The following is a 27,035-nucleotide window of genomic DNA, read 5'->3' as shown; positions in this document are numbered from 1 at the left end:
AATGCTGTCGACAGCGACACAAACGACGAGAATCAGGCACACGCGTGTAAACACGCACACACACGCGTGTAAACACGCACACACACGCAAGGAAGTCCTTCCATTGAGGTACACTTTATTGCACTTTCATATGAAAATAAAAATTTCTAAGTAAAACAAACCAGTAACTCAATCCCTTTTTCATGTTACATATTTGTAATTAATTTTTATTTGTTTTTCCTTTTTTGTGTTTTTTTATACTTTTTTTTCTGCTTCCACTTAATGTGATTCGTCTTGCCTACGTTACACATTTTGTTCAGATGGCACATACCCAGCGAAGTGACGGCAAACGCCTCCTGACCCCACCCCGACCTCGCGTGCACACTGCCTGGCTTGGACGAGAGGCCAGCCACCCCTCACACTCTCACGACCCTCGGCAGACACCAGCAAGGGACCAGCGTCTCCGTCTGCTGGCTCAACAAAGACTGCCACCAGGACGGACGGGTGTACGACAAGCAACGGCTCGGGTCGAGAATAGAGGGGGGGGGCCCGGTGGAAAATCCCTCCCGACACACAGACTGGTCGTCTCATCTCTGCCGTTCCCTCAAGTCTCATTTAAGATGCACATTGACCAATGAAATTAAGTTTTTTTTCCTTTTTCTCTTTCTTTACAACGTGACATTCATAAGCAGCAGCAACAAACACGCACGTGAAGGAACATGGTGATACAAAAAAAAAGACTGAATTCAATACTGACGGTTAGTGAAAAAAAAACACAAAAAAACTCCCTGATCTTTTGAACTACATCATTTTTTTTTTTGCCACTAAGTGCGGATCAGAACCGCTCTATGTACATCGCCATGAACAGGCTATACAGAGCAGATGGCATCACTGTACAGCTGCCCCCCCTGCTTAGAGGCCAATTCAAGTTCACAGTTTCTACGTGGAATTATTTACACGCGGACGGGCCACGAATGACAAAAGCCAATCCCCCAAAAACCCTCACAGAATCCCACAATCAAAAATGGAAGGAAAATCCTGCTTCGGCAAAAAACAAAAAACAGTAACCGGACCAACGCACGCACACACAACACTAAACATGGTTTTAAAACAGCACATTCAGAAGGCCTCAGTTCACCTAAAGCTTGTCACGGAGAGCACTTACAGCTGCTCGGTTGAAGCTCTGATCCCGTAATGCGTCTCATCGGAGCTCATTAATCACCAGCCGCAATTAGAGTTCACTCTAAATGTACCCTGGTCCGCCCACTGACCTGCTGGGGAAACGCACAGCCGCACTCGATTGTGTACAGCGGCCATCGGTTTGGGGGAGTGACCTGACAATTTCACGAAGAATGTGGCGCCCGTTCATATTTAAACATCGATGCATTTTGTCACGTTGCCTTAAAATTTATAATCTTTCAGTTTAAATTGGCTCCATTGCTCTGGCGCTATCAGCCCCCGCAGTACACACTTCGGCTTCATTAAAACAATATATATCCCGTGCTGTGCCTTTCCTTACAGCATTCCAGTATGTATTTAATTTCAGTGTGTTTGCAGAAAAATAGTTTTTCTACACTAAGGGCTTGGGGTTATGAATGTGTGTGTGTGTTTGTGCAGGAGTGTGTGTGCAACAACAAAAACAAGACAAAGAGCAGAGAGGTGCGGTGCGGTTTTCAGTGCAGCATCTATTTTTACGTCCCGGGGGGGGGGCCCACTTACATGCGTGTGCCCGTAAAACGACGAGTCATACGTGTGGGCAGGCCCAGCACGGGTACGGGGGGCCGGGGTGCGTAACGGCCGAGCGGGCCACGCGAGTCTCGTCACCCCCAACAGTGACGACGATGGCAGCACGAACGGTGAAGCGAGTGACCAGAGAAGACGGGCCGTTTCTATAAGAGTGCACGAACTGTGTATACGCAACATGTAGCACGCAAGGCTACTGAACCCTGTACTAACTGCCCATGTACAAACGTGAGACGAACATGAGATCGGAACAGCACCCTTTTAACTGAGAAAACGAAACGACAAAAGCTTTAGAACGCTAACACAGGAAAACAAAAACAATTGAAGTGGTTAGCACAGCTTTCACATTAGTCCCAACGTGGGTTGATGTTACAGTCATAATGACGAGGCGCAGCGTAGGCTGTGTGGAGAGTAAACAGGCTGGGACATCGCATGCCGCATTCACAACGCACCTTCGCTTTCAAACCTGGCCTTTTACGACAATTTAAAGTGTATCCCAAACAGAATGGAAATGTTCGTAGGGTCATCAGGTTGTAAATATTTTTTTTTAAAACCTAACGATGACGGAAAAATGTAAGAGAACGCTTCATTTTTGGCGACACCACAGCAGCGGGTTTGGCGTGCAGAGGCCCCGAGCTCAAGTTTGCAATGTTGGCAAAAGCAAACTTATTTCCGTAACTTTTTAGACAATTAATCTGCTGCGTTTCAGCACGGCGTCCGGTAATCATTTCCGCTCGGTGCCTTCTCCCCTGCAAAAAGTGAGCTCTGCGCCTTTCTGTACCCTCTGCAAAAGGGTGTCCCCGCCTCGCCGTGCGACATCAGCAGACGGGCCCCTTTCTTGGGCACGACTCCCAGAGGCTGTGTCACTCTGTGAGCACTGGAAGCTGCCCACCAAGTGATAAGCGCTTTTATTTTCGTTGGTTTCGAGCTGAAATTGTTCAATCGTACTCGATCTCGCCGCCGTGATATGGCAACCGAGGTTTTCTTCTGGAACCAAGGAACATGGGGGGGGGGGGGCACGCGCACACCTCACGATGTCATCCCATATAGCTGATGGCCACTGCAGAAAACTTTCATCAAAGACTTCACTTTATCCCTTCTATGCATCCCAGCTCGAACGGTTACCAACAGAGCAGTTTTAGTCATATCACAAAAACAAACGAGTAAATTGATAACGATCAAGAAAAAAAAATACCTGTCACAGGCTGTAGTGTAATCCATTAGAACAAAGTGTTAGGGAGGCTTATTCTGCTGCTTACATTCACATTCCTAATTTTAATGATCCACCACAAAGACTTCTGCCAAAGTGGGTTCCCATGTCCCTCCCTTCGCGCTTCACTGCACCGAGCGAGCTAGGTCCCTGCTCTCATTAGGTTCAGTCGCTTTAAGGCCAGCAAAGAAAAACTCACTTCTTCGGCTACCAAAACTACCACAACCGCTGCCGCAAAGGAAGGTCCTTGGCTGCTGTTATGGAAGAGTGAACGCCACAGACCACTGCTGCGCTGTCTTCCATTTGGTGTCAACCTTGAGCAGTCCGATGCAAGAAGTGCTTTGGGTCTTACCCCACCTCCAGTCACATGCGCTGGGTAGACAGGGTGGCACGGCAAGGGCCTGACAAAGAGCCTTAAAAAGTGTGAGATTTTAAATCGCTTGAAATTTGTTTAATTTTTTTTAAATAGAGTTCTCCAAGTCAGTGTACTTTCAAGTCAGTAATATACCACAGGCAACTTGAGGATGGTTGGTGGGTGGGGTGGAAGGTCAGCTGAAGATTTCAGTCGTCAAATCTTCCTGCTTGTTGTTGGCACTCAGGTGTTCCATTTGTGTCCCGTATTTTATACATTTAGGCTTTTTTTGTGTGCGTGATCCCTTCCAAAGTTGGCACGTGAGCAACAAGCCCATTTCAAAGAGACCCACGGGGTCTACTACTTTCGTGCCCTTCAGCCTCACTGCCCACCACCACCCCCCCCCTCCTCCCAGTGCCACCCACAACCACAGGCGCACAGCGAACGCGCGCCATACGCTCGGCGTGGCCGAGCACTCGTCGCGATCGCTACCGCACCTCCGCGGAGCCCACCGGCCGCGGTGGGGAGAGTCATTCACTTGCTGTCCACGTCAAAGTCCAGGACAAGCAGCTTGGTCTCCTCGGTGCCATTGCGGCTGCCCACGGCGCACACCAGCTTGGTGTTGGAGCAGCGCACGCGCCACACCACCCCGCCGCTGCCGCCGCTGTCCAACGAGACGAGGTTGCGAAGGAAGTCGCCCGTGCGCAAGTCCCACAGCTTCACGGTGCCGTCGTCCGAGCTCGTGACCACCAGCTTGCGACTGAACTGAAGGCAGGTCACCGCACTCTGATGCTTGTTCGGCCCTGCGGTATCGCGGCGACGGCGAGTTGAAGACGGAGGAGGTGAAGGGAAGAAAATCCAAACAAACAAATTGCATTAATAGAGACTTCCATATGGATAAATTAACACTCGACACTGAATGATGCTAAAAAAAACATCCCAGAAGAGCACCACGAACATGAATCGAACCTCAACATGATGGGCCAATTGCATTTTTACAGGTACTGTTTAATGACGATAAGGCACATGTATATCACTAAGATTGTTTTTTTGTTAAAGTGGCTTTACCTGGCTTTTTCTCCGCTCCCCTCGAATATGCTATTATAATTTCGTTCAAACTCATATTGCGTACTACTCGGTAATGTGCATTCTCTCGAAACATATTTGGAATGTAATACTATTGCAAATGGAATTGCTTAACCCTATGTTTAACCTTAACTCTTCTTTAATCTTTTCCCCCCAAATGTTATATTGATTGTGCTATATGGGGGTCATATCATGAGATAAAGAATCCATCCTGACTTTTCTCAGAGCAGTGCATCACCACCACGCCCTGTGAGCGAACAGTCTGTGTCAGGAGATTTCACAGAACTTCTTCCAAAAGATTTCACTACAGGCAGAAGAACTCTCACCTGGCCTGGTACACAGTAAAAATCTAATGCATAACCATCAAACTGATATTTTTTTATTCTCAGAGCTGCAAATTAGCCAAAGGTTCAAAAAACTAAATTTAATGATGGTTTCTTTTGTGCAGATAATGGTAATTGGGTTGAGATAATCAACTCACTTGAGAATGTAATTTAATCACAGGTGTCTAAAACCCAGATTTGAATTCAGGATCTCAGCAGCAGCAGCAGCGCCAGGCCCGTATCCTCCAAGCCACTCGGCTCCACCAGAAACATCCGAGGCATCTTTACCATCTCAAAAATCAGCTTAAAATGTAACTTAACTCTAGATTTGAAGCTTTCGTGACTGCAATGATTCATATTCTCAGGTTTTTTCGGTAAAGTCACGTAGGTAAAACATTAAAAGTAATGAAAGTAAAATAAAACAAAACAAAAATAAAAATAAAATTCACGCCTCCGAAACGTCGTGAATTTTATTTTTATTTTTGTTTTGTTTTATTTTACTTTCATTACTTTTAATGTTTTACCTACGTGACTTTACCGAAAAAACCTGAGAATATGTAACTTAACGTGACGCAACAAAGAAATCGTAATATTGTATCCATAATCCCACCTTGCAAAGTCTGTAGGCACTGGCCGGTTTTGATGTCCCAAATCTTGACGGTGGAGTCTGCGTTTCCCGACACGAGGATGTTGTCCCGGAGCTCCATGCCGCTGGTGAGCGACTGGTGGCCCACGAGCGTGTGTAAGCAGGTGCCCGTCTCGGCGTCCCACACGCGTATCGACGTGTCCAGCGACCCGCTCACGATGTGCACACCGTCAAACTGCGCGTGACGCGGGGACGGGTGGGCGGGTGTCGTGGGGGGGGGGGGGGCGGCGACGGAAAACCAAACGGTCATGAATTAAGAATCATCACAACATATTTATTCAAACAATCACGATTAAAAAAGCGATCTAGTGTTGGGCCACCATTGGACAACGGTCAGGGCATAACTCTGCATCTGTCAAGTATCTCTATTTGCACTCCTCTTGTCTAAAATTACCCACAAGCCGGCCAAGACCCTAGGTGGCCATCCATCTTAATGTTCCGGTTACAACCCGGCAAATAAGATACTAATGAGCCTGACGCTTCGCAGGCTTGCACACGGAGCTGGAACGTGCTGGGAACGGCTATGGCACAATTCTATCACACCCGTAGCGGTCCTTTATTTATTTTTTGACAAAGACAATAAAAGCTGAAGGGCAAGCACGATGCTTCAATTCCACACGCATATATATAATGTGCAGACGAGAAATCGTTTGCATTACTCGCGATAACACTCGTTGCAAGCCTCTCCTCGAAAGATGTCTCCCATTCCACGGGCTCTCACTCTCGGCTAATAGACGCTCTCTATATTGGAGTCTATATTTGCCAATTCACCCTAAACTGACACTGCCAGGCTGTGCCATTACGCCACTAAGCCAATAAGGGTACAACGGTGTGTAATCGCGCGATTTCGTCACGTTGAATGACCAAGTAATAAAACAGGTGGATATTGAAATAAAGTGACTTTAATTTAACAAGCAAGGTGGCCCAGGAAAGTCGGGAATTTGTAACAGGATTGTTGTGAATTCTGCGAAAGCGTGCGAGTCTAAATTAACCAACCTGCGGCGCCGCACTGCAAGAGACAGACCGACGAGACCGCGGCGGACACATGCGTGCCGTAGTGGTGCGTACGACCAATCTCTCTCCGGCACGTGTGCAGCAGGAGTGATAGTGGGCCAGCGCTCGTAATTACTAGGTGGCTTGTGTGTTCCCGGGTGATTTGGAGCAATTTTGGGCCGTTGTGCACCAGCTGCACAGTCCAAAAGGTATAGACTTGTCACCGAAACCCCATTAATGTCAAATGGGTTCAGTTCCACCCACTTAGCTAAACAGTTGAGACAATACCGCTGAATCCTAAGTGGTCCACACGTATAAATCAATAGTCCGGCGAGAGCACAGCAATGCAATGACTGACACAATGCGGTGATGACACAGCGTTCAATAACTTGCTGTCGTTATGGCAAATCACAAACACTCCAACAATTACACCTACCTGAATGTAGCCAAATCAGAGACAACTCTGATTGCCATTATTCTAGGTCGAAATGATTCATCAATTAGTTGCTTCCATTGAACTAAAACAGCGAGTCAACTTAAATGTTGTGCAGTTAAAAACACGGATGAAAAGAAACCGGTGCACATTCGAAGCCCTGATCATCATGACCTAACTGGCAGCTCACATTTGGCTCATTAAGAACATTTATTTGAATCCATATGTTGCCAAATTCCAATGACGAACAACAAAACACATCCTTAAAAAGAAAGGTTTAAATTTCACAAAAATAATAGCGCACCTGCCATCTGGAGTGACTAATTGATTTCCCACTCCTCAATTACAACGGAGCTGTAACCTATTACACAATTAGGGTTCAATTCACATGTTAGCAGATAGGTCAATTCCTTTCAGAAAAGAGCTCCATCTTGACAGACCTAATGGGACAGAAATGCACAGCAGTGCTCCGTTCGGTGCAAAAAGGCCCATCTTACAACAACGTGAATCAGCCCCTTAATTACCGGGTTGCAAGCGCACCATTTACCGTAGTAAAAAAAAAAAATCGGTAGGGTAGCGGCAAAACGGGACGCCGGCTCACCTGCAGCGAGTAGACTCTATTCGTGTGACCCTGCAGCGTGTGCAGGCACGTCTCGCTCTCGGGGTCCCACACCTTCACCGTGTAGTCGTACGCGCCGCTGACGACTCGCCGCCCGTCGTACTGCACACAGCGCACGGCCGCCACGTGGCCCGCAAGCACGTGCAGGCACTGGCCCGTCTCGATGTCCCACACGCGTAGGGTGGCATCGCGGGAGCCGCTCACGACCCTGCCAAAATGGGGCAACGGGGGAAATCCGTCCACTTGTGACCGCGACGTCGTGTTTCGGCGGCGCGGGCGGTGACCGGTCGTGGGCAAGGCCTCAAACCTAACTCCCCGTTTGGTCGATGAACTGCGTGGGTGGCGACGCGTCAAATCGAGAGGTCGTCAGGCCGTTTGATGCGTTCTCCAGCTACCAGATGAACGAGATGCCTTGGACGTAGTCTGACAACGGCGTCCAAATATTGGGAGAGGAAGAGCTATTGCCCAGTGTTCTCTACACCACGCATCAACCACCACAGCATGTAAATATTGTATAAATGTAACAGCTTGAGGAATTGCATTGTAAGTATCGTAGAAGCACACAGACCAAAAAACATCTCATCCCCTTTCATCATTAGCAGTGCTTTGCTTGATTCAAAATAACGGTTGGCAAATGCCTCATCCAATGACCCTTCTTGAGAATGTTCGTTGGCATTTTTTGTTCGTTTGTTGCTTTTGTACTCGACCAGGATGAATGACTGGGGCAGTGAGCGAGAGGCCTAGAAACCGACGGTTTACACTGTTCTTTGGATAAATAACATCCTCGATGAATAGGAACAAAAGCGTTGACTCGCGTGGAAAAGCCTCACCCTGTTGTCCAGATTGGAATATTGGGCAGCGCTTTAGTGTTTTGTACAAATGTGTGTAAAAATATATATATATACACACACAACAGGCTAGAAATGAACAAATGTTTTAGATGGCTGCATAGCACAAGGCAGTATACTTTTGTAAATTACCTTGTAAGGTTGACTTATAGACACACCATGAAGAACACAAATAAATCTGGACACGTTATCATTACTTTCGTGCAAGTTTTGTACGCAAAGCTGAAACATATGAAGCACATTAACATACGAACATTCCCACACTTTACTATGCCCTTGATTTTGTAGTTTGAGATTTGAAAAGATATGAAGGTGATATGAAGCAAGCAGAACAACATCACGCACACATGGAAACAAAAAATATCTCCCCAAGGACTCGTACAGTACACTACACACACATATATATATCTTGCCATCTTTGCTGTCCAAAACTAAAACTGACTTCTAAAATCAGACGAAGCTACATACCGTAAATTTACATTGTTTTGGCATACAGCACTGCAAACCACATTAATCAATTATCTGCGTTCATGTGAGCCGTATAATATAGAGGTAATTACTGCGGTGGGCAACTGTTTGCATGACATTTTCAATTTCCTATTAAGGAAGCGGTAATCAATTTACGTATGACGAATGTCATGCGAGTGCATCTGCAGCCCGGTAATTTTTTCCTCCTCATGAAATTCCTCCCACGCCCCCTTCGCCATCAATGCGAGAATGCAGCATCGCATGCATATTAGGAATGCTTACACGACGCCATAAATGTTGAGGAATTGAAAGGTTGCCATGTAAATCAGAGCTCCGAGCGGAGGGCATTTCTGCAATAGTGCTTACGTAAATAACGTTACAAAAATAAACGCTACAATCCGGAACACGGCGTCAAATTTTGGCAAGCCACTTTGATTCATGTCGTGACCTTACGCATCACATTAATTATTTTGCCTGGGTAAATGGCTCTATTAAAATTACATTTTCCTTGTACGTGCCTCCCACTTCCTTCCCACGCAAAATGTTGACGAGCTGTAGCCACTGGAATAAGCTCTCCAGTGGCTGCTGATAGGTGTGTGGGTTTTGGTGGGGTTCATTTCACAGTCAGAGATTAAATCAGTGACATGTGACATCTGAACCCTGCGCTAGGCTTCACTTATCCTGAAATGGGTATTTGGTAAGGTGTGGAACCATCAACATTTCGCTCGAAATATACGCTTACTAATACAGAAGATGAGGGGGGAGCAGAGGCGCAGGAGTCAGCCTACTAACTCTGAACTTGTTGACCTGTATTCATTTCCTCGCCATGGCTAACATCAGTGGTGAACGATATCTGAATCACCCCTACCCTTAACCAACCCGCACTGACCAGAGTGGTGAGGTATGGTCAAACAAACCCCAACGACCGACATGGCGTGGAGAAGGCCCTCGTGCAGAAAAATGGATTGCAAAGTGGCTGCACATCAATGCCGACAAAGGATTGGCCTCGACAGCGTGCAAGGTTACGTGCGGGGATGTGTGCTCGTGCGTCGTGCGCGTGTGTGCGATGACGCACCTGTTTCCATGCAGATGCATGCAGCGCACAGTTGACGTGTGTCCGTACAGCGTGTGCACGCACTGCCCCGTGTCTGCATTCCAGACTTTGAGCGTCCGGTCTGTGGAGCCACTGACGATGATGTTGCCACGCATCTGCGATGACCACACGCCGCCCGTGTGCCCCACCAGCGTTCGCAGGCACTGCCAAGGCACAAGCAAACAAACATCAACAAAGAGGGGAAACAGCAATGTCCACGGAGGATCGACTCTTTTCTTTATCGTTTGCGCTGCGTGGAACAAGACGTGTCTGTTACAGTGTGTGGAGGCATGCGTATTTGTGGCATATGCCAGATAAGAATGAAATCTTTGTTCATCTGATATACTACAAAGGAAGAGACTTGGCTTTAATGATAAAAATGTGCACTCTTGTTTATAAATGCTAGCTTTGTTTTTCCATAAACATTAACGGTTGTTTGTGCCCATGAAAGATAAACAAATCTTAAGGGTGGCCCACGAAGATAATCACAGTATGTGCCAAACCGTAGTATGTTTTAATATTTACCACCATGGAAAAAAGAAACGTAGAAAAGGGTTACATGAGCACCGTTTCTCAAGGGGTTTAACACGATTTTGCGGATGTAATTTTAATTATTCTACCATGCTCCATACTTGCTTTATTATGTCATAAGAGCAACTACTTTTCTGGGAACAAGGGACAGATGGCATTTGTACTCGGGGATTAATGTAAATCTCGCAACAGTGGACATTATAAACACAATCTGCAATCTCAAGGCACGCTGGAGAACACTGAAAATTATTTTGAAAAACGCACCCATGCAGAATAAAAATATAATCAAATGAAACAAATAAGAGAGTGGTGGATGTAAAATTGGATGAAATAAAATCAAGCCCTTGATTCTAGAATCCTGATGAGCATCACCATGGCAACAAGGCAAAGTGCAGGGCTGTCTTGAAATAAGAGGCCACTTAATATTGCAGGCGGACCGGATTAACAAAAGGGACAGTAGAGAAAAATAGAATAGCCATCATCGACAAGCTGCATAACAGACGCGGTATGCTGCACTATCATTACAGCGATGATGCTTCGCGGTGTGATGGCTAGCGCACTGGACGTGCACAATGAAGAGGTCGTCGCCGCTTCAACCGCACCACCCACCACAGCATTCAAAACAATGGGCACACGTCTTAAAATTCAACCCCCCCCCCCACTGTCTAGATAGGCACTGGGATAATCAGCAGTACGTACGCCACAGGCGATCGTGGAGGCCGTGTGTGGTGGGGTAAAGTGTGGGCACCCCCCTACCTCTTTCAATATGTCTGACAAGCGTGAGAGAGCATGCCAAATATCCTCTGCAGGGGTTCTCCAGAGGTCCCCTCTAGTAGAGGCCCTTTGGCAAGCAGTGGCATGAACAGGCAATTTCAGTCTTGATTTGAAGCTTTCGTGACTGCAGGAATCCATACTCTTTGGTTCTTTCGGTAAAGTCACGTGGGTAGAAAAAAATAAATCACGACGTTTCGGGCGCAACACAAGCGTCCGTCATCAGGCAATTTCCGGGCTACGCCTTTAACCTTCATTGCAAAACTATGACTACAAAGAGGACGCCCCATGCCGCAGACCTCACATGTGCCGAGGAATATGAATGCGGAGGGCAGGAAGAGCTGCCGCAGCCTCGGGCGGTCGTCCGTGCGAGTGTCTCGCGCCACAGGGAGCTGCCCACGCTCTCTCACCTTGCCCGTGACGGCCGACCACACTTTCAGTGTGTTATCATCCGATCCGCTGACAATCCGGTTTCCGCAGAACTGCAGGCAGGTGATCACGTGGTCATCGTGCCCCTTCAATACCTGTGACAAGACGGAGGCGCATGAGCTACCATCGCTCACCACATTTAACCAAGTTTAAGCGAAACATTTCTGGAGATTAATTCTCATCGATGGATTGCGGTATAATCCGCGTCTTTTTCTTTTTACTCTCCAATAAACCAAGAGCTTCAATTACCTGAGTAAACGCAGTGACTGTCTATACAATAGATCGTCTCCAGGAATAAAAGCGATAGATGTGCCACTGGAATAAAGCACATCCCGTTTGCACTTGTGCAGAAACAATAAAAACAATGATCGGCTGTTTAACTCCTGAATTAATGCCACGACTAAATCGGGGAGCATGACAGTACATTTGCAAACATCCAAAGCGTTGCATTAGCACATTACAATGCATTTGCAGCTCTGCGCTGGGTGCGTGCAGCGTTCATCGTTGTATATTCATGCCAAGCCCCGGTTTGATCAAATGAGCCACGAACACCATAAATCTGGCATCTCCGGTTCGACTCCCCGATGCAGAAAATAAAATGAAGGAACCAAAAAAACACACACGAGTAGCAGGCGGACGAGGCCAAGGGCATAAATCTAGCGCTTATCAGGCAAAGCGTGGAGGCCAGAGGAAATCTGCAGCCTTGCCGTGCACTGGGGCTGACCTTGGGAGCTCTGATCTCTCCACAGCGCCAGTTCATGTCTATCCTGTGCTGCCGCATGTAGGCGCTCTTCCAGGGGCTGTACGTGAAGTTGGGCGTGGCCGATTTCTTGCGCTTCACGTAGAGGGGTTCGTCGAGACCTGGCAAGTCGTTGGGGGGGGGGGGGGAGGAAATGCAGCAGGTCAAGCGCCACCCTCGCACTACGAGCCGGTACCTCCAGACACAGAATTAAAATATTTTTTATTTTACCAGGTATGGCCCGTTGAGCTAAATAGCTCTTTTTCAGAAGCGACCCGGCCACAAATGCTAGCTCATCGAAGTGGCTTATCACGTGGAAATGTATGACGGCCAAACATTTCAAATGCATGTTTCTAAATGTGGAAGGAAAAACCAGAGGACCCGAAGAAAAATCCACGCAACCACGGGGAGAGAGACATGTAATCTACAAAAATAGAGGTATCAGGGTCGGGATCGAACCCACGACCTCCTGTATACCAGGCGAGGTAGTTAACATCTTGCTACCGAGATGTCACGCGCGGTTTACCTGTAGCGTCTTAAGCATCTATTTATATTTAGTGACTTGCTTACCATTTTCTCTATTTTGCGCCCAATCGTTTTTTATTGTTTGCTGTTGTAATTTGCCGACCTGCCACGGCTGGACATCTGTGACAAAGAGCTTCATAGCCCATCGGATTCATCCAGTCTAAATAAAGATTCTGAGATACATTTACACGTCTGGTCAACGTCGAAAGGGAGACTAAACACCCTCCAGAGGTTCACTCCAACGGAGGCCCTTCTGCCAGCAGTTCCAACGTGCAAGAAATTGCACGGCTGCACCTTTAGCTCTGAAACGTTTACGTGCATCTAGATCCACCTTGATTGTGGAGTCCGAGGTACAATCTTTAATCCAGTGATAACATTGCTCGAGTATAATATGAACCTTACAATTATTACAGCGCAGGCTCGTTAGAGGTTAACATTTATACAACTCAGGAATAGTACGGCACAAAGATTACTTTGACAATAGAGTTTTCCACTGAAAACAGGGTGTATTTAGGGAGATGAGAATATGGACAGGTAAAAACTATGGGTATAATTTGTGCATTTCTTTGGGTATGGTATTATCAATACAAAGAAAAGGCCACTCCGAAAAGCGGTAACAAATTCGGAAAATAAATACCTATTTTTTTCCCCTCATCTTCTGCAAATGGAAAATTCCTGCGCTTGAACAGCGCTGAATTATTCACAGCCTCAGGGCCATGCAAACCGGTGGCACACTGTCGCAAATATCCCTATTCCCTCTTGCATAGCCTCTCCTCATTCGGATAACTGTTTTCTTTTTGCATTATTACAATGCCGAGTGACAGAAAATAGAAGAGACGGAACACACGGATAAAAGCAAATTGATAAAAGAAGCTATCTCCGACTGCAACATAAAGTTCAGACTGTGACCTTGAAAGAAAGCTGTGCTCAAGACTTGAAACCGAGAGTATTGTTGGTAAATGCCATCGAAATGAAGGCGGCAAATAAAAGTGGATTAAAAATTGCAGCCTTGCAATGATAACAAAGTGTAAAAATATTCAAGACCTTTCTTTAACCCAATGAATAAGTTAATTGTATTCCGCTGATACATATTCTATGCAAAAGGAAAGACGGGGCGGGGACCGTCCGTAAAAAAAATAACATCATCAAAAGCAAAGATGTCAGTAACAGCTCAGGAAGAGACGTGGCAGCCACGCCAGCGAGGATGATGTCCAATCAGGCTCGCTGACACACACTAAAGTGCTGCTATATTTGCAGCAGTAATTTCCCCCGCACATTCACGTATACCATTGTTATTTTCCCTTCAAAAATAAATAAATATATTCACATTTTACATAATTCTAAAAAGGAATCCAGATGGCCTTAAACGTAAAATTAAATTAAAATATTAAATGGTTAATTCGGCTGGGAAGCATCTCACCCAAGTGTTGTGCGGTACGAATTGGTGTCTTAAAATTTAATTAACGATGACATTTGGCAAAGTTGTGTGACCTGGGATAATACAGCAGCAACGTTTACTGTCTCGGGTGAAAAAGTTAAACTGCCGCAGCAGCAATGGACCCTGACCTGAACTCAAATGACTGAATTTTTCACGTGAATTTACGAAAGTGGGTAGTGCCATTAAGGGGCAGTTGTCTCCTTACATGTGCGAGTTTTTAAGTTCATACTTATCTCCGTACGAGTGTGTGTTCTTGTGTAGTTGTTTAAACGTGCTTTCGTGTGCATGCATGTGTCGGTGGAATTCCGCAACAGCCTTCCAAGCAAGCCTTAAAACACTTCACATGGCCTCAAGGTGCACCTAGCTTGGCACAAACAGCGTGGTGACTTCACCATCACTTTGTGGCAAAAAGGCGTTGTTATTGACCGCTGTGGTGGTTAGCACGCTGTACTTCGAACCCGGGTTCAATACCCGGCCATGGGCATCATCAGTGGCGAGTGATATCAGTCACGCTTCTGGTCCTCCATTTGGTGGACTCAAGCCTGAAATGAGTACCTTGGTACAGTGTGCAAAAACATCAGCACACGGGAGACAAATGTGGCTGGGAGTGCTGCTGCCCAAAGTAGTCCCTTCCCCCACGCAGCCGTGCCGTCCGCAACAAAGTGGTGCTCGATGAAAGCCTTTTCCCCTGACAGTCTCCGTAGGCTACACAGGGGATGTTTTGAGTTTTTATCATCCGTACCTTCCTCCCGGCACTTCTCCCGCCACAGCAGGTTGTCCTCGGCCAGGATGCGCCAGTAACGACAGGTCTGCGCCGCTCGAAGGAGATCCCGTGGCTCCAGGAACGACAGCACGTAGAGCGCGAGCTGCCCACAAAGCGGGAGCGGGTAACAATGCAGAGACACGGTTAAACAGGAAGAAATTGCCATGCACGGTAGCCACATTAATACGGCGGTCTTCATGAGCAGCTTTCACACACAATCACTTTACTCAATGTTACACGAAAGGTAATCACAAAGGCTAGGTGCTAATACATTTTTTTTTCTCTAGTAATTGCCCCTTTGTACACACGTGGCCCTTTGTTCGATATGGATGATGGCCTTCCCATGACATGCAGTTCTTAGGAGTTATCTGACCATACTTCACCACATTGGTTCGTGTCTGCGAGTTTATGACAGGGGAGCATTGAAGTGGGGGGGGGCATACAAGTACAATACAACAACGGATTTTAATGCACTGTCTGCTACTCTCCAGCAAATATCTGTAATTGCAACCTGTTTTGCATCATGCGAACAGATCCGAGGGCTATCCAGGCTAAAACCTGCTGAGTTTCCGAGTCTTGATGCCGTCTGTCTGGGGGGTGATTTGGTCACAGGTACTTTATACGAATAACGGCGAGTGAATTACATGTAAATGTCCGATCGCGCGCAGACCTTTAATATCCCATTTTAAACACCTCTCGACCAACCCTCGTGCGGGAAAAATTCTCACCGCGTACGCGCACATTCGACCCGTGGAATCTGAAACGCAGCACGTGGAAGCAGCGTGGCCGATATCTTAGGCAGCGCCCCCATCAGTAATCATTACCCCGTGCCATTGTCAGAAACGATAATGGAAGAAAAGTGTCACCTTTCACGAGAATTGTAAAGTACCGGAGAATTTATCGTATTGCAAATGAACTGACGGCGGGCGGTGGGCAGGGGGGGGGAAACATACGGCTCTTTAAGTTGCTTGACATACAGCAAATGTGTTCACATTAGTTGTGACAGAAAATTATTACAGTGCGGTTAAGGTCACATAGACAATGACTCTCTTTAAAACGTGTGAACCTCATTGATTAGATGTAAAATGAGTTGCCCTCCGTGTTGGATTCGCACATCTTATGGGAGCCTTGCAGTGCTGCAAAACTGCAGCTAAAATGACTGGCCCCAGAATAAAAAAGCGAAGTGGCAAGCGACCCCTTTACACAAATCAAACACGCGGTCTCATCATTTGGACATGTCACTTCAGGTACCGTAAAACTGCCGTATACCTTCTGAAATGCAAGCAGGGCAAGCAGCGGACGCAATTGCCTACGCCTTGTGAAAGCAGCGCTGTGTCATATCGTGTTAGGCTGGGACAGCGTAGAAACACCGTGAAACGTTGGACGTGGACAAAATGTGTATTACAACCTGTGCTCGCGATGCCTTCGTCGTCAACGTTTGTAGGAGGAAGACGTGTGGATTTTGTTTTGATTTTAAAAATAAAATGCCAACGTTTGTCGTAAAATTTGGCGGCATTGAAAGAGTACGTGGAGTTAAAGCTCGATTCAAGACTAATTCATTCCGCTCGCTTTGCATGTGTGGCACACGCGCCCCTTCCCATGGGTCAGCTGTTTACACAAATCCAGTAACTCTCCATCTCATTACGCATCCATGCAGCGGGCATGGTCTCACACAGGGTTCACACCTTCAAAGGCTCGCAGTGATGAACTGCAAATAGGAAAGAATAGCAATGAGATGCAAACAGAAAAAATAATATTGTAAACTGGGACTGAAAAGACTGCCTTGATAACGTTTCATCTGTGAAAAGAAAACGTCTTGTTTCACGGCACGGTGGCCAAAGGTGAATTTGGTTTTGCGCCGATTGCAAAAAATGCATCGTCCACCCGTGTGCCAATGTGGATTCTACGCGACCCCCATCGCAACCCGTCGGAACCCTGGCAGTGGGACGGGGGTCACAAGTAACCAAGCAGCGGCGGCGGCCATTCACACGGCTGACGAGTTCCCTAAACTAACAGCCAGCACTTCTAATTCTGTCGCACAATTTGCGGGTCGCGGTGCTTGTCACAATATTCCACCTTTGGTGAAATTGTTCCCCTTCATCTGGGCAGCCTCACTCGACACGCTGCCACCGTGAGCTAATGGATTACCATTTGCGCAACACACACCGACCCCCCTCACTACCCATACCGCCCCATCCGCAGCGTGAGATTCAAATTTGCTCGACGCCCTGAATAATGCGCAGCAGAGCCCCGCGCGCGCCCGCCTCTTGGAGGACCAGGATGGGCTAGGGCGGCTTCTCGACCTTGCTCGGCTTAGTTCGTCGTCGGCAAGGTGACAATCTGCGTAATTGACGACGGTACACACTTCTGAAGGTGTAGTGAGCTCTCTTGCATCGACCTTGCTTAGACTGCATGGGGGACAATCGCCTCCATTGGCTTGAACTGATTGTAGGGTGTAACTGTCCGAGAAAAATGAGACCTTCCCATTCACCCTGCGTATGCTAAACTCAATATTATCACGTCTGTGGAAATAATAATACTTTTACCATAAAAATACATTTACGTTTGAATAAACTATTTCTAGCCCATTCTCAAAACACTGCTAAGTGAAGCCTAACCCACACCCTTTCGGTCATGGAGGTCACTTGACCATACTTCACCCATGCTGGCAAGCGCCACGGATGTTAGCTGTGGCCAGGAGTCGAACTCGGCTCGCCAGATTGACAGTCACTGCGTTCTTCTCCATTAAATTAACACGAGAAATATGAATTGATGAGACCTTTTCGCCAGTATCTAAAATTATGAAAAATAATAAGACGCTTTACCCTTCCTAGCACTAAAACATGCGTTAATATACTCTGTGGTTCTTTGGGTAAAGTCACGTAGGTATAAAATAAAATATACCTTCAGAAACGAAAGCTTCAAATCAAGATTAGGCTTTGATATGTTCAAACGCCAAATATATACTTATTACAAGGCATCAAGTCTGCATTAACCACACATACTTGTGGGAAAACATGCATACAAACATGCTCCGGTAATATATGCACCGTCTTTTGAAACGGATTGGCCTACACCAGAGACAGCCTTCTTGATGGACTTGTCTCACTGCCAGTGTCAGAGCAGAGAACACCAAACGGCGAACAGTACAAAGGCAATGCAAATATCAACGTATTCATATCTCGGGATGAGCAGTAATATCTATGGGACCTTATTGCCAATATGAAAAATGATGAAAAAATAAGAATATGCTTAACCTTTCTGGCAATAAATCAGACGTTAAAATCGGATATGTGATCTTATTCTCCTTGCTACATCCACGTCCAGGGTAACCGGTGCACCTTTAATAAAAGTTTAATGAACACTAATTTTGGAAAGGTTTCTTCGCAAAAACCACAGTAATCCCTTAAAAGTGATTTCAGAAACCCTTGTTCCATTTATTTTGGACCCCCCCCCCCCCCCGTCATCAGATTGACCCCGAGTACAGAGCCACCAGCAAAATAACAGTGGTGAAGCGATGAGGCTGACAAATTAATTTTCGACACCGGTTGCAACAACACGTGTGACCTCCAGCACTGCGCAGATCCAGAAGGGAGCTCACGATTAAGTGAGCGGGGGGTGGAAAGACTGTGAGGGGGGCAGGGGCTGCCCCCCCCATGCTCCCCTGTGTGGTCACAGTTGGGAGGGGGGGGGGAAGTGATTTCTGGTCTCACAGATGGGACCAAAGAGGCCATCAAGAGGCCACTGGGGTCAAACGGTAGCTGGTCCCCAATGAGCCCTCATGGCTTGTGGGGGCCGCTTACACCCTGGCCGCAAGTCCAATTAAGCAACTGTTGACACAGATGGCGTGACTTTTACAGGGGGTTACGCTAAAAAAAACAGTCCCACCCCCACCAAGAAACAGCTACAAGACGCAGAGCAGCATGACGTAAGCTTGAACTGAAGGCGTAAATGTAACAGTGTTTTGGAGATTACAAATGCTCTAAGTTTGAATGCTGATGTGTATTTCTGAGTGTATACTTTTTGTACATATCAGCAATTCATTAGTATGAAACCACTACGCCTTTGGGACCTTAGCTAACCTACATTTCATTTTTTATAATAACAATTATAAGGGCGCTTCAATGTTGCTGGCAAAAAATGTGCGAGAGCACAAAAATTATGACACGTCACAAACTGATGTACAATCTGCATGCCTTATTACCGTGTTTATAACCAATACCTTTCTTTGATCGTTCCCAAGGGCCAAGCGATTTATCACTGGAGCTTTTTTCAGCTGCACACCTAGAAAATATCACACCTACTTCGAATCGCAAGGCGAGCGTGGCGACTGTGATCCAAACAAACGCGCTACCGAACGCAGAGCCTTAAGGAATGTGGGAGAAATGTTGTTGGATCTCATTATAAACGCTCATGTTTATAATCACGCATTGTGCGCGTCGCCCTTTTTCACTTGCTCACCTTAATCTGCCGCGTGGAAAATATAAAACTTACCCACGTAGAATACAGAGCTTAGTGAGGATTGATTATTTTTTTGGTACTATTTTTCATTTGTAGTACAAAACATTTTGCATCGTGGTAAAAAAAAAAAATCACAACAACAATAATATCTACGAATGCAATTTCCTCCATTGCCTTTAAGCTCACACTTGGCAATAACGTTTAGAGATTACGAAATGTAAATGGCTCTCTGTGAAGCGGCTAAATTCCATTAGAGCTCACTCCTTAAGCCAACAGCGGAGCACAGATGCGACGTGCGCATCCGGGGGGCGCGTCGGGTGCGTCACACACAAGAGGCAGGGAATTTAAGTTAATTGCAGCCTACAATCTGCCAGGGTGGCACACAGACCCCCATCTGGCAGTTAAATGCCCTCAAGCAGCAACCCGGATTTGTCAGGTGAGGACGGCCCCATCGCGATTTCACGCACCAAGCAGAACGGCGCGGTGGCGGCTTACACACGTGACTTGTCTCGATCAAAATGACAATTAAACACGTGATAAAAATGTTACAATTAACGGTTCAATTGAACGAATTTTGCTTTCCTGCTCCATCAAGACATTGCTGTTCTCCCATAAATACGTAGCAGTGGAGAGCGTACAATATGTAGCTCGTCTCAAATGTATGGCACGTTGTGTGTGTATATGGTGCTCTCTCATGCAATGCACCTTCACTATGAAGCCCATTACACCAATATCAACATGTCAACGACAACATCTGCGATAATGAGAGGCAGCAAACCAATCTGTGCGCGCTTTTGCAAAACACGAACACATGGAGGAAAAAAATTACGGACAATTCAAACGGATGCATAAATGGGAATTCACACAAAGCAAAATTCTGCAACCCCTTGATAACCCAAGCGTGTCCGTATCCAAGAAACACCTGCCAATGACTGAGGGCTGCAAGTAAAAATAGCTTGGATTAGAACGGCACCTGTGAAATAAGGAATGTTACAGTGCAACCACATGCACAGATGCATCTGGCTAATAATCGGTGTCAGTAAAATGCATCCTTCAGTGTGCTCCGCATCCCACAATTACACGTGGAATGCGTTGCGGGGAAAAATAAAATGCATTTCCAGCCCCGAATTGTTTGGCGGCACCGAATTTCCGTCGGCAAATGGAGAGCGTCCAGTCCGAAGGCAGAGAGATTATCCGTCATATTTATACAATGTATGTTAATTTTTAAACAAATAATAAATGAACGCGCTAACAGAGCATTGAATTAATGAGTGAATTTCCAGAGTGATGTCGTGACGAGTGACAGCGCTGCCTCGCGAGGGCTAGCTAGCCTTCGCTCCCGGCCACTCAATTCATGACGGAGCGCTGCCCCTACACGGCGCACTACAGCCAATCAGTTTGAGTTGCCATAGCTGCCGGCCATCATCACCATAGCGACTTTACCCTAATGAATTATTCCCACCGCTGAAAAACAATGGGCCAAAGCATCCTGCCCCTTTGTTTCAGTGCCCAGTTCTTCTGATTAGCTTTCGCTTAGTTTACAACTCCGCAACGGGAAGCTATCCTGGAACCCTAAGCACGCCAGCCCTCGGCAATGTTCGCGCGATCCAGGCGCCGCCTTTATTTATTTGTTTCTCAAACCCTCGTCCACTCTCATTTTTGCCGAGTGCAACCTCCTGGCCGTGTCGACTTGTGGTGGAGGGACCCTCTTAACGTTACATGGCATTAGAGAGGTGGACAGAACGGGCTCCAAGATTGGCAAGTCAGATGTCAGAGGTCATGCTGTAAGCCGGCACAATAAATTACAGCAACAGAACGCAGGAAGAAGAGGGGGGAATAAAAAAAATCGTGGAAAAATTGCAAACGCAATGCAGAATAGCAGCAGAGGAAAGAAAAACCTAAAGTGGATATTTTAGAAGAAATCTCAACTGTAGTGGTTATTGAGTCAGATCGGCACGTATAATACGTTACATTGCAAGATTGGCAAGTCAGATGTCAGAGGTCATGCTGTAAGCCGGCACAATAAATTACAGCAACAGAACGCAGGAAGAAGAGGGGGGGGGGGGAATAAAAAAAATCGTGGAAAAATTGCAAACGCAATGCAGAATAGCAGCAGAGGAAAGAAAAACCTAAAGTGGATATTTTAGAAGAAATCTCAACTGTAGTGGTTATTGAGTCAGATCGGCACGTATAATACGTTACATTGCAGTTCATGGGTAGAGCACTCTCTCTGTGTGAGTGTGAAAATGTATTCAGGAAATGCTGGGACTGGACAAGTGCTTCAACATTAGAGCCATCGGCAAACACTGCTGAGACCACAGGTTATTAAAGGTGTTGCTTTCTTACAAGCTCAGTACTTTACGTCGCCGTCATCGTCGGAGGGACTTGCAGGCAAATAAAACGAACATTAGCAATCACATGGGTTTTCCGAACAAATAAAGAGGGCTATAATGTTCATCAAATAAACAACTCGTGCGAAAAGTTTTAGATTACAGCGAATGGATTAATTTATGAAGGACGCATCGTCAACACACGCACAAACACACAGGGGTAATTTGTTAATATTCTTCCACTTTGTCTCGTGTTCCTAAGCAATCCTGTCTCTGTTTAACGGTTTCTGATTTGTTCTCATCTCTCTCGATACCATAACAATCACGAGAAGGTCACAGTCACTGGCCTAACATAACGCGATCGTGCCAAGGCTCGGCAAAGATTTAAATTACAGCTACGGAATGAATACATAACGGCAGCAGTGACATGTGATATGTGCACGTCGATCCACTGCTCTCGGAGGGCCTCGCCATGCCTGCGCAGGTGCAGTCGTGGGGGTTATTGGACCATATTTCACCACGCTGGTCAATGCGGCTTTAGCGCAGCGCAGACACGGAAGCTGAGAAGGACGAAAAAAAAAAGGATTTTTCTGCACTGCGTCCTACTGCTCACAAGGCAGCTCTGTAGCCATTTAACAGGGGTCAGCATCCAAAATATCAAAAGGCATTTTTTTCGAATTCGATAAAAAAGACCCCTCAATTCATCAAAGAGCCGCAATGCACTGTGTGGTGAAGAACGTCACGGAGTGGGCCTTGGAGAGCCGCACGCGGCTCCGGAGCTGCAGATGCAGACCCCCTGCCCGATGACAACCTGTTTAGTGCGTGGTGGTCACACATCTAAGCACCATCCAGAGTCAACCCTGCTTAGCTTTAAAGTGACAACAAGAGCAGGCCACATTCTGGGCGACGTAGTCGCACAGGAAAACAAGGTAGCACACGCCATTACAAGGGGGACGTACCTCCTTGGGCAGGAGGGAGATGAAGTCTCTCTGGAATTGTGGCTCGATGACTTGCATGACGTGCTTGATCTGCGGCGGCTCACATCGATCTATGAGCTCATCCAGCGCCAGCAGCCGCTCTGGACCACTCCAGCTCTAGAATACAAACAACAGGCAGAGTGCAGGGGGTTGCAAACATCACCGTTATGATTGGCAACGCCCGCTTGCGAGTGTCACAGGCGGAATGGGTCCACGCCGCCATGGTCAATGAACGTCTTTTAACATAGAGGCAAATTCCAAACACCCTGAAGATCCATTTCTCAGCAAATGTTGAGAAAGCCTCCACACTTCTCTAACAAAGAACCCGCCTTTTGCGCTCGTTAAAATCAGCCCGTTTTGTTTGTACATGCGAGTGTGTCATCATCATCATCCATGATCTATCCACCCCGTCGCCAATCCTCTCGGTCGTGCGATGGCACAATCGTTAATTCAGTAAAAAAAAACTAGAGGAAGTAGGGTCACGTTTTAAGTTGATTTCATTTGGCCAAGGTAAGAAATCAAGAGATCAGGATGAAGTCTCATTTGCAAAGATAGACCTGGGGCTTTCTTCTGCCAACTGGGCCATTTTTGCAAATATGGAGCCCGACACCGGCGCACACTGGCCCTCCTCTTGAGAATGATGTCAGGGGATCTTGAGCGTCCGCCGTGAAGCAGATGGCGTGTAGAGTTACGAGATTTATCATAATTTATAGCCGCAGTATTAATTGGAGCGGCCGCTGGGTTGGAACCGCGAACCTCTGCAACAAGCGGCGAACGTGCTACCGCCACGTCACGTCACGGCCAGGATCGACGGTCAGAGGTATTCGTTTTTTTTACACAAAAAAACACCTTCTGCCTTTACTTTTATGCTCAAGTCATCGTGGCAATAGGTTGGGCTAAAGACCCAAATATCTACTTTTGAGAACTCCATGAAAATGTATAATTGTGGGGCAAGGGCCCAATTCCATGATAAATGAGTTTCCTTAGCAAGTGAATAATTTAACATTTTTAGTTAAATCCGATCACAACTGAACTGAGCTTTTGAGAACAATAGTTTAATTCTTGCTAATAAAAGTGCAGCTTAGTCTCAAGGTAAATCCCTTTGGATGTATAATTAATTATTATAATGGTTAAGAGGAGTCAAATGGCAGACAACCCCAGCGGAAAATAGGTTTCGCGACAGCAGATAAGAATATTTCTCCTGTATACATTACATACATTATTCTACAATGTATGCTGTGTGCAAATTATTTGATTACATTTAGATTTCTTCCATTTAATCCACAAGACACATTTTATTATCAGCCAACCTGGTCTGGCTTACCAGGGCTTCCCTGTAGTTAATACACTAATACAATTCTCTGTACGAAGCAGCACTCATGTAGGCGGCATAATATTCATTCTGGCTGCACTGCGATTGCATTAAAACAAAACAAATACATCCCCAGTGTGGTTTGTGCCTGCACTTCTCTACGTAGACAATGAATCACTACAATGAACTGCTGACCAAAGCGGCACTGTATAAATAAGACACTGCACTCCATTTCGAGTACAGATGAGCACACACACACACAGGCTGACAAACACGCACACAAATCAATCAAACAAGACGAACAGAAAGACAAACGAAAGCAGGCGTAGGTTTGTTGTGAAAAATAATCTGGGAATACGGGAGATAAATTGTCGCATCCATGCCAAGGCCTGGGCTGGTAATGCAATGGGTAGTACACAACTCGGGTATGGAAAAGGCAAGCGCACCGCATTGATCGATGTAGCTTCGATAAAAAAAAATTAGATGAGATGGCCGGGTCTGTTTTAGCTCCATGACGGACAGTGATGCAGGGAGAGTGGAGAGAGAGAGGAGAGAGAGAGAGCGAACAGAGAGGTAGGATGATGGAGACGATTACACCAATCGATTGAACAGTGGAGGCCATCTCTTCTGGCTGGCTCAGTAACAGGCAAGGGGAGTCGAGTGTCAGTCTGACAGACTCTGGACCGCGCAAACACGGAGACGCAATCACATCCGCGAGGGCTCCCGGCTCTTGCTTGTCCAAACCCCAGACAGGCCATCAAGCCACCCAACAAGCGGCATCATACTATGCATCTGCCTGAGAAGCACAGCGAAAATGGGAAATGCTTGCCGAGTGGCAACATATAATAAATAAATCTCACACATCGAAGTTAAAGCACTTGTGCATTTTGCATGTCAAACACGAGTATTGCACTAGCGTTTAGCAGGGAACAGGACAAGGTGGCTGTGTGCTCTTCTCTATTGAATTGTATTTGATTAAATTCCATACTTCAGTAGTTTGTAGCTGCTGCTCTAGATTTTTCACCTTCGAAGATTGACAGTGCAGGAGGAAAAAAAACCCACAGAAGGAATCATGTGGACTACATTATCTAATTAATTTTTTTAATAACTCCTTTAATTCCATTTAGTTTGACCCACACCAGTGTGCTAAGGTTCACAAGGCCCTGTTTACTAATAACCTAGCAAAGGGATTACGCGCTGATATTTCCCATTGTGCCTCACTGTGTTTGCATGCAGAGGCGTTTTTTTTCTCTCCGCAGATTATTCCCACAAAGTTTCATCGTGGTGGATATTGGAATTGTTTTAAGGGAAGCTGTGGCGTTTAACATCGATATGCAACACAGCCATAGCAGTGCGGGCCTTTGAGTTAATTGTTCAGCTTTTCATTTTTCATAAATGAAATCCTTTTCATTAAAAAAGGCCGCAAGGAGTTTAATTAAAGCGATGACTCTGACGGTAGATGCACGTCTCCCCGAGAGCCAAATCATGTTTTAAAATAAAAAAATAAAGTACTGCCGTTGCCGTAATTTCATTTTTAATCGTTTAGGAAAAACGAGACGACGAACGAGCGAGCGAGGACGTCGAGATTTCGCGCGGCCGGGGTTCGCGGCCTCTTACCTGGAAGGTCCTGAGCCAGTCCTGCAGCTCCGCGGGAGGAGTGACGCCCGCGAGACGACGACGGGAGGAGCCCTGGCCCTGTCCGCTCGCCGCACGCAGCTCCCCGAACGTCGTCGGCACGCTCGTGCACGGCAGCAGCGAGCCCAGCGCGTGACTTGAGGCAGCAACGGTAAAATAGCGGACGCGTTAAAAGCTAGCAAATACGCACACGGTCATCGCCATCGTCTGCCGAAGGGTATGGCTAGGGCACTACACGAGCACCGGACATGTTTTAAAAGCCAGCAACTGTGCATCGTCACCATAAAAATATCATCATCATTGCCTCCGGTGCACCCCAACGTGAGAATGGAATGCGCCAACTGTCACTGGCAAACCTAACACTGTCACCCGTACACTTAATGTGCCGTGGAATTATGCAGTACACGTTAATGTGTTTACACTTATGCTGCGAGCAATGAAAATAAACAATTCAATAACGTGTACCAATAAAAAAAGAATAAAATGATGAATATTTCATTACAGTTGCCGTGCAATATTGTGTGCTTTGGAATCCTCGGGACAGACGCTGGTCTAAAGCTCATTTTAATGAACAGGAAGAAGCTCGTTCCTCTTTCATGCACAAAAACACAAAATCCAAAAAAGGGAAAGGATGCAGTGCCGTCTACCAACGTGGCCTGCAAGGGCAATGGGAGGAAATGATGTTTGACTATCGGAATAAAACAGGTTCACCAAGCAAAAAATGCTCAATAATTTTACCCCCGGTTCTTCAATTCAGTTGCTGTCTCTCTCTCGACTTTACAGGTACTGTCTGTTAAGCGGCATCAGCAAAGCAATTCTGCAATTGCCTAAAACCACTCGTGTTACATTTACGAGTACAATGTTCTGATGACAATACACCAAATGCTAGCCAGGTTGTACGAGATATTGTTAGCACAAAAATGGGATGCTGTAAGTACATTACGCTTAAAAAAAATAGGAATTCTCGTATTTTTTAAAATGTTTTTTGCATTTGATCCTTTTCAAACTACAAAAATGCACAGAAATTATCGATGTACTTTGATGTGCAGTGTGTTTATGGTTCTCATTCCTTCCCGCTGATGATTATCAGGTTGTAATCATTACCGTGGACCCAGAGGCCAAAGCAGAGATATCGCCAGCCTTCAAAGAGAGGACCTAAAAATTTAATAGTAATAAAAAAAAGTCCAGTGTACGAATCTGGCAAGATTATCTCACACGACTGCCATCTGATGAGGCCACTGCCTAAAGAACTGACAGCTATTCCAGGCACACGGTTCCAGAAGGAGAGATCTGCACGGCCCGGAGCCGCACGCTACCCACACACACTGCTG

The 27,035-nt window shown here is 46.3% G+C and overlaps 1 protein-coding gene across 6 annotated transcripts in view; it reads right to left on the bottom strand.

Annotated features, from left to right (window-relative positions):
• Positions 1-94: 94 nt before the first annotated feature.
• The window catches only part of FBXW7 (F-box and WD repeat domain containing 7), a 97,674-nt gene continuing 70,733 nt past the window's right edge, over positions 95-27,035 (bottom strand). For all 6 annotated transcript variants that reach the window (XM_078863276.1, XM_078863278.1, XM_078863275.1 and 3 more), the window contains 9 exons: positions 25,687-25,840; positions 22,740-22,874; positions 14,969-15,092; positions 12,249-12,385; positions 11,506-11,619; positions 9,776-9,957; positions 7,367-7,592; positions 5,304-5,514; positions 95-4,087 (listed from right to left, as the gene is read on the bottom strand). In XM_078863276.1, coding sequence (XP_078719402.1) covers positions 3,819-4,087; positions 5,304-5,514; positions 7,367-7,592; positions 9,776-9,957; positions 11,506-11,619; positions 12,249-12,385; positions 14,969-15,092; positions 22,740-22,874; positions 25,687-25,840 — 1,552 coding nt within the window. In that variant the 3' untranslated portion in view covers positions 95-3,818. The remainder of the gene's footprint in view (positions 4,088-5,303; positions 5,515-7,366; positions 7,593-9,775; positions 9,958-11,505; positions 11,620-12,248; positions 12,386-14,968; positions 15,093-22,739; positions 22,875-25,686; positions 25,841-27,035) is intronic.

Source organism: Lampetra fluviatilis, chromosome 15 (assembly GCF_964198595.1).
Source record: "Lampetra fluviatilis chromosome 15, kcLamFluv1.1, whole genome shotgun sequence".
Taxonomy (NCBI): domain Eukaryota; kingdom Metazoa; phylum Chordata; class Hyperoartia; order Petromyzontiformes; family Petromyzontidae; genus Lampetra; species Lampetra fluviatilis.
Note: the sequence above shows the minus strand (reverse complement) of the source record. Positions and strands in the feature narration are given on the sequence as shown.